Source organism: Otolemur garnettii, unplaced genomic scaffold, assembly GCF_000181295.1.
Source record: "Otolemur garnettii isolate 467f Iridium unplaced genomic scaffold, OtoGar3 scaffold00021, whole genome shotgun sequence".
NCBI lineage: Eukaryota > Metazoa > Chordata > Mammalia > Primates > Galagidae > Otolemur > Otolemur garnettii.
Window position 1 is genome coordinate 3,260,027 of NW_003852416.1, and position 7,911 is coordinate 3,267,937.

The 7,911-nt window shown below is 37.8% G+C and overlaps 1 protein-coding gene and 1 non-coding gene across 4 annotated transcripts in view; both read left to right on the plus strand.

Moving 5' to 3' along the window:
- Positions 1 to 7,911, plus strand: part of EIF3A (eukaryotic translation initiation factor 3 subunit A) — a 46,458-nt gene that overhangs the window by 21,106 nt on the left and 17,441 nt on the right. For all 3 annotated transcript variants that reach the window (XM_003787119.3, XM_012803617.2, XM_012803618.2), the window contains exons 8-14: positions 316 to 420; positions 900 to 998; positions 2,220 to 2,336; positions 3,007 to 3,192; positions 3,803 to 4,150; positions 5,425 to 5,529; positions 5,611 to 5,724. In XM_003787119.3, coding sequence (XP_003787167.1) covers positions 316 to 420; positions 900 to 998; positions 2,220 to 2,336; positions 3,007 to 3,192; positions 3,803 to 4,150; positions 5,425 to 5,529; positions 5,611 to 5,724 — 1,074 coding nt within the window. The remainder of the gene's footprint in view (positions 1 to 315; positions 421 to 899; positions 999 to 2,219; positions 2,337 to 3,006; positions 3,193 to 3,802; positions 4,151 to 5,424; positions 5,530 to 5,610; positions 5,725 to 7,911) is intronic.
- Positions 1,758 to 1,886, plus strand: LOC111724338. The gene has a single exon (XR_002772652.1). It is a non-coding gene; the product is annotated as a small nucleolar RNA SNORA19 (small nucleolar RNA).

The following is a 7,911-nucleotide window of genomic DNA, read 5'->3' on the forward strand; positions in this document are numbered from 1 at the left end:
GGATTCGAACCCACCACCTTAGGTGTACGTGGCTGGCGCCTTAGCCGGTTGAGCTATAGGCGCCGAGCCTATTGATTGTGTTTTTAAGAGTTTTTATTTCCTTGTTAAGTTCTTAAGGGTGTTTTTACTAAAATGTTGGACAAATGACTGAACTTGGTTGTACTTTGGATTCCTCTTTGGCACATTTTAAAGGTGGTTGAGTAATCTTTAAATCATTTTCCAGATTCTAATCTTGTAATTTAATCTATGCTTATTTCAGGATCGCAGTTGGAAAATTTCCTTTAGCAGTTATACTTTTTGTTTTGTTTACTATAGGTCAGATTCAATGTGTTGCAGTATGTTGTCCCAGAAGTGAAGGACCTGTATAATTGGCTAGAAGTAGAGTTTAACCCACTAAAACTCTGTGAGAGAGTTACAAAGGTAAGCCTTTTTTGGTTATGTTACCATGAAGCTGGCCTTATTGTGGTTTGGAGCTTGTTATTTATACTTATGAAGAGAGAATTGTTGTTGTCTGTGTTTGAATTCAGTGCGCAGTTCATTGTCTTTCAAGAAAAAAGATATTTCTGTATTTATTATTTTTCTAAAGTCTCAAAAAATAGGCAACTAATATTTATAAATAAAAATAGAAGATAATTTCAAAAAACAGACCATGCCAAATCTTATAGACAATAGAAAAAGAACTATTTCTCATGTGCTAAATATTTAGAGGTAAATTAGCAGCATGACTAATTTAGTTATTGCTGTCAGTCACCTTCAGATAAGTATTAATGTTCTCATGAGTCATATTTTTTGTGACATGAGTCATGTTTTTGTATGTTAAAAAAACCTAAGAATTGTAGATGTTTTAGTTTGTTAATGTAGAAAGTATAACTTTCTCAAAATTCAATGGATTTTTATAGGTTCTAAATTGGGTTAGGGAACAACCTGAAAAGGAACCAGAATTGCAGCAGTATGTGCCACAGCTGCAAAACAACACCATCCTCCGCCTCCTGCAACAGGTAAAATAAACATTTTGTGGAAGAACTTGAATTTCTTTGGTTGTGTGTTTTTCTTGCAAAACCAAAAGCTGGAAAATCTAGAATTTCTGAGTGAGGACCTCCTCACGGTTTCCATTGCCAAAATTAATCTTATTATATATTGATTGGAGAAGCAGAATTATTTACATATTTTGTGTTTTCTTTCTTTGCTGAGCACTGTCTTTGTTCCTTTTTTTCCTTATTGGCAATAATGTATGGCTACCTTATTGCTTTTACTACCTACGTGATTTTTAATAGCCTGAAGGTACCTGGTGTGTTTATTCAGATTTTCTTGATAGAAACCTGTATTTCTAGGTTGCCTGTTACAAAATGTTGCAACATTGGGCATCTTCCATATATGTATCTTTGCATATTGCTGTGATTTTCTGGCATAATAAGTAGAATTAGTCATATAGTTTACATATTTAGCACTTTAATATTCCTCATAAACCTTGGTTAACAGTGAATGAGCTGTTAAGAAGCCTTTCCCCCTTCTGCTAATACTAGGAGAAGTATTTTAACATATTATAATTTTATAACTATATCTTTTAACATATCTTTTATAACTATATAGTTTTATAACTATATCTTTTATAACATATCTTTTAACATATTTTAGTTCAACTTCTTAAGTAAATTTGAGTGTTAATGGTTTATAATGGGATAAATGCTCATGGTTTGGTTTCTCATTTGCTTCATTTGGAAAGGAGGGGCTTTTATTGTATGTTTACCTCAGCATTTGTGCACATTTCATTGACCTGCTTTCTTTATATGTGAGCAGTGTTATTTCTCATGTGCTATACAGATAGTTGAAGGTTAATTAGCAGTATAACTATAAATAGTAATGCTGCCAGTCTCCTTCAGACAAGAAGCTTTATAGAAAGTGGTTAAATGTATTGGGTAAATAACAGGTCTTTATCGACAAAAGATGTGACCATTTAGGTTTTTTGTTTTGGGAAACTAAGATTTTAAAAGGTATGTTTGAGGGATGGTATAATCCATGTATTATGGTTTAGAGAAGTCTTTGGAGTTGATAGCCTGGAATTCTAATTCCAGCTTCTGCAATGCTCTGATTCTCTGAGCTTCAGTTGTTTTCTTGAAATAAAATGGGCATGAATTCTGCTTGCCATGACTGTCATGACATTGCATATAAAAAGTGCTAAGTAAATAGTGGCTGTTACTAACCCTGTGTTTTCTATGCAGGTGGCACAAATTTATCAGAGCATTGAGTTTTCTCGTTTGACTTCTCTGGTTCCTTTTGTTGATGCTTTCCAACTGGAACGGGCCATAGTAGATGCAGCCAGGCACTGTGACCTGCAGGTATGTGCTCTAAGAGAACACTGAGGTAGAAGGCCTTTGGGAACTGGAAAGGCGCCAAGTGCAGTGGCTCATGCCTGTAATCCTAGCACTCTGGGAGGCTGAGGCTGGTGGATTGCTTGAACTCAGGAGTTTGAGAGCAGTCTGAGCAAGAGTGAGACCCCGTTTCTACAAAAAAAAAAAAAAAATAGAAAAACTAGCCAGGTGTTGTGGCAGGTACCTATAGTCTCAGCTACGCGGGAATACTCAGGAAGCTGACGGAAGAGAATCACTTAAGCCCAAGAGTTTGAGATTGCTGTTAGCCATGAATGCCATGGCACTCAAACCCAGGATGACAGAGTGAGACTCTAATATCTTAAAGAAAAAACAATTGGAAGGTTGGCTCTCCCTGTCAGGTTCCAGAATAAGATAACTGTATTTGAATAAGTGTAGATTGTTGTATTAAAAAAAAAAAAAACTGGAACGACAGACTCAGACATATCCTTTGTTTCTCAACCTTTGATACATACAGTAGCACTAGTTTAAAGCTTTGCTGGGTGAGTCTTTTCTGGCTTTTGTAAGATTTTTCTGTTTCATTTTTCTCTTGTTTAGTTGAATATTTTAATCAAAGACATTTATCATAGAACTTCGTATTTGCATATAGATTTAGCCATTAATAATCTAATTTCCAAAGGTTCGAATTGATCACACTTCTCGGACCCTGAGTTTTGGATCTGATTTGAATTATGCTACTCGAGAAGATGCTCCAATTGGTCCTCATTTGCAGAGCATGCCTTCAGAACAGATAAGAAATCAGCTGACAGCCATGTCCTCAGTACTTGCAAAAGCACTTGAAGTCATTAAGCCAGCTCATATACTGGTAAGCATTTTTAGTGCTAAATCAAAAGCTTTTTGAGGGACTCTCTTATGCCATGTTTTGCACAAGGTTTGAGGTGGTATCAGAGAATTTTATTATATATTTCCTATAGAGTTGTCCTGGACAGTTTCATTCTTTTATCAAATATCTTTATCAGATACACAAATCTTTGAGCTACTTTCTGTGGAATAAAATATTACACTACACAGGTAAAGTGGTAATGTGGATTGTGTTATATAAAACAACAGACTGGACATATATTGACACCTAGAATAATGGAGTTACAATGATTGGGTTTTCCCTTCCTGTTTAAGTTATTTCTTGATTGTGAGCTTTGTTAGTATTTTTCCTTGGCTTGAGCACGTAAGTAGATTTGGCGCAGAGAAAAGTTGAATTACCAAATGGAGGTTCTTCATCGTCCTATTGCTATTAAAAGACTGAATAGGAGTAGCCCCAGTATTTGCTATGAGAAATGGGTAGCTTAGACAATGATGATGTTCATTATTGATATAGATACAAAGCAGGGGAGTGTATAAGGATTGTTTTGTAGTTTCTTTGATAACTGGGGTATTTTACTTTCAGTCATTTTTTGAAATAACATTTGTTTTTGAAGCAAGAGAAAGAAGAACAACATCAGTTGGCTGTTACTGCGTACCTTAAAAATTCACGAAAAGAGCATCAACGCATCCTGGCTCGCCGTCAGACAATTGAGGAAAGAAAAGAGCGCCTGGAGAGCTTAAATATTCAGCGTGAGAAAGAAGAATTGGAGCAGAGGGAAGCTGAACTCCAGAAAGTGCGGAAAGCTGAGGAAGAGAGGCTGCGCCAGGAGGCAAAGGAGAGAGAGAAGGAGCGGATCTTACAGGAACATGAACAAATCAAAAAGAAAACCGTTCGTGAGCGTTTGGAACAGATCAAGAAAACAGAGCTGGGTGCCAAAGCATTTAAGGATATTGACATTGAAGTATGTAATATATTACCTGCTAAAATTTTGTCCTAATCTTTTATATTTTTAGGACCACAATCTTTTATCATTAATTGGTTTATTTTACTCAATTTTGGTACATTTGGTTTAATGACTTAACCTGTGAGTAACCATATGTTTATAATTGCTCTGTGCAATTTTGAACTACCACGTATTCATCATAGTACAGGTTGAGTATCCCTTATCCAAAATGTGTGGGACCAGAAGTGTTTGGGATTTTGGAATCTTTGCATATGTATGATGAGATGTTGGATGGGACCAAAGTCCAAACATGAGATTAATTTGTTTCATATACATCTAAGACACATAGCCTGAAGTTAATTTTATACAATATTGAAAATATTTTTTTGCATGAAATAGTTTGAACTGCAGCCCAGCTCATGAGGTCAGGTGTGGAGTTTTTCACTTGTGGGGTCATATAGGTACTCAGGATTCTTGGATTGAGATGCTCAACCCTTAGTAAAATGTAGGTAGATGTAGATTGGAAGAGTGAGAAATTCATGTTAAGAATATTTTTCCCGGCTCGGCGCCTATAGCTCAACCGGCTAAGGCGCCAGCCACGTACACCTAAGGTGGCGGGTTCGAGTCCCCAGCCCGGACCCGCCAAACAACAATGACGGCTGCAACCAAAAAATAGCCGGGCGTTGTGGCGGGCGCCTGTGGTCCCAGCTACTTGGGAGGCGGAGGCAGGAGACTCGCTTGAGCCCAGGAGATGGAGGTTGCTGTGAGCTGTAATGCCACGGCACTCTGCCCAGGGGGACAGCTTGAGGCTCTGTCTCAAAAAAAAAAAAAAAAAAGAATATTTTTCCCGTCTTGGTGCCTGTGGCTCAAGCAGCTAAGGCGCCAGCCACATATATCTGAGCCAGCAGGTTCGAATCCAGCCTCAGCCCATCAAACATCAGTGATGGCTGCAACTAAAAATAGCTGGGCGTTGTCGCTGGGCGCCTGTAGTCCCAGCTACTTGGGAGATGGAGACAGGAGAATCACTTGAACCCAGGAGTTGGAGGTTGCTGTGAACTGTGATGCCATGGCATTTTACCCAACTTGAGGCTCTGTATTAAAAAAAAAAAAATTTTTTTTCCCTACAGTCAAGTGGAAATAAGCCTATTTACACAGCATTTTTTATAATTTCTAAATTAACATCATTGTTAAAGTCAATTTAAGGTTTGGTTCTGGAAAGAAGTGAGCTATACTGACTGTCAGGCATTTCTTTTATATCCTTAGTAACAGTGATGTATTTGTATTACCTTCAGGACCTTGAAGAATTGGATCCAGATTTCATCATGGCTAAACAAGTTGAACAGCTGGAGAAAGAAAAGAAGGAACTTCAAGAACGCCTAAAGAATCAAGAAAAGAAGGTAAATGGAAAGGACTGGCAAACTTTCAACATACCAAGCTAAAAGAGATACTTTTTAAAACTGTATCTGTTTCAATTTCAGATCGACTATTTTGAAAGAGCCAAACGTTTAGAAGAAATCCCATTGATAAAGAGTGCCTATGAGGAACAGAGAATTAAAGATATGGATCTGTGGGAACAACAAGAAGAAGAAAGGGTAATTTTTTTGCTGTTTAATTATAATATTTTTATATTATATGCTGTAATTAAATCCTTTGCCAGTAGTGGAACCAGAGTTTTAAAATTGCTTTATTTTATATTCTTTCTTAGAAATGGTGCTTTAATGTCTGCCCACTAACAAATTGGTGGAAAGATGGAAATTTTTAGAATAGAAATTATAAATGAGATTTGGAAAACACCATAGACAACTGAATAGCCCATTTTTAAAAACAGCATTATGTTTACCTTAACTGGGTAAATTGGCACATGTTTATAATTCATAGTTTTTAATTTGGTGACAAAATTGTGCAGTTATCATGCCAATCTAATTTTAGAACATGCCTCAGGCTCGGCGCCTGTAGCTCATTCAGCTAAGGCGCCAGCCATGTACACCTAAGGCGGCGGGTTCGAATCCCTAGCCCGGACCCGCCAAACAATAATGACGGCTGCAACCAAAAAATAGCTGGGCGTTGTGGCGGGCGCCTGTGGTCCCAGCTACTTGGGAGGCTGAGGAAGGAGACTCGCTTGAGCCCAGGAGTTGGAGGTTGCTGTGAGCTGTAATGCCACGGCACTCTACCCAGGGGGACAGCTTGAGGCTCTGTCTCAAAAAAAAAAAAAAAAAAAAAAAAAAAGAACATGCCTCAAAAAGAAGTCACTCTTGTTTTACTCCCCACTCTCCCCTCACTGACCCAGCCCTAGGCAACTCCTCATCTGCTTTCTATCCCTAGATTTGCCTAGTCTGGGCATCTCACACAGGAATCATGGCACTCTATAGTCTTTTGTAACTGACCAGGTCATTCTGTAGTTTTGATGGTCTGTGTTACATTTGGTGATATAAAGGCAAGACTTGCATGCAAATGCTTGTGGGTGCCAAGTATGTAATAAAAATAAGTGAAGTGATTCTGGCAAAGAAAAGTAACCAGAGCAAGAGGCAACACATGTCTGGGTAGACTATGGGGTGGAGAATGCAGCCATTTCTTGGCTTCATTTGATTGTTGTCACCTGGAGATTGTGTGCTCAGTTTGTCAGTCCTAATTTTTAAAGGAAAAGTTGAAATTTTTATGATAATTCTCTTAACATATAAAGTATAAAACGAATTAGAAGAGTGGTGCAGATCAAGTTGGAGTGATCTGGAGCCTTAGACTTAGGGCACAGGAGAAAAAGCCTTGTGCCATCCTGCCTTAATGTCTAATTTTTGAAGATGAAAATAAAGCCAAGTGCTTATTACTATTTGGTATTTATTTTATTTCACCATGTACAGGCATACCTTATTTTATTGTACTTAATGTATGTTATTTTGTTTTATAAGTTGAGGGTTTTAGCAACTCTGTGTCATACAAGTGTATCATTGCCATTTATGCAACAACATGTGTGTGGTTCAAGTCTCTTTGTCACATTTTGGTGATTCTTGTAAATATTTCATACTTTTAATTATTATTATACCTGTTACAGTGGTCAGAGATCTTAAACATTACTATTGTTTTGAGGTGCCATGAACTGCACTGACATGAGATGAACGTAACTGACAGATGTGGACTTTGATCTCTTTGCTATCTGGTTCTTCGCAATCTCTCTGCCTCTCCTTGAGCCTTCCTACTGACTGAGATAGGACAGTATTGAAATGAAGCCAGTTAGTTACCCTACATTGACCTTTAAGTATTGAAGTGAAAGGAAGATCATAAATCTTGTACTTTAAATCAAAAGCTAAAAATGATTACTGTGTGTCATAAGCTGAGATAGACCGAGAGCTAGGCCTCTTGCACTTTGGTTAATCAAGTTGTGAATGCAAAGGGCGAGTTTTTTGAAGAAATTAAAGGTGTTTCCAGTGAACACATGATTAAGAAAGGGAAATAGAGCTGATGAAAAGTTAGTGGTTTGGATAGAATATCATACCAATTCTTAGAGGCTCTAGGGTTTTCAGAACAATAAATGAGCCTAAGCCAAAGCCTAATCCCATCCCTCTTCAAGTCTGTGAAGGGTGAGAGATGTGAGGAGACTGCAGAAAAAGCTTTGAAGCTAGCAGCGGTGGTTCATAAGGAAAGAAGCTGTTTGCATAACCTGAAAGTGCCAGGGGAAGCGGCACATGCTGATGGAGAAGCTGCAGCACATTGATCTGGATGAGGTCATAGATGGAGACAACACTAACAGTGGATTTTCTTTTTCTTTTTCTTTTCTTTTTTTTTTT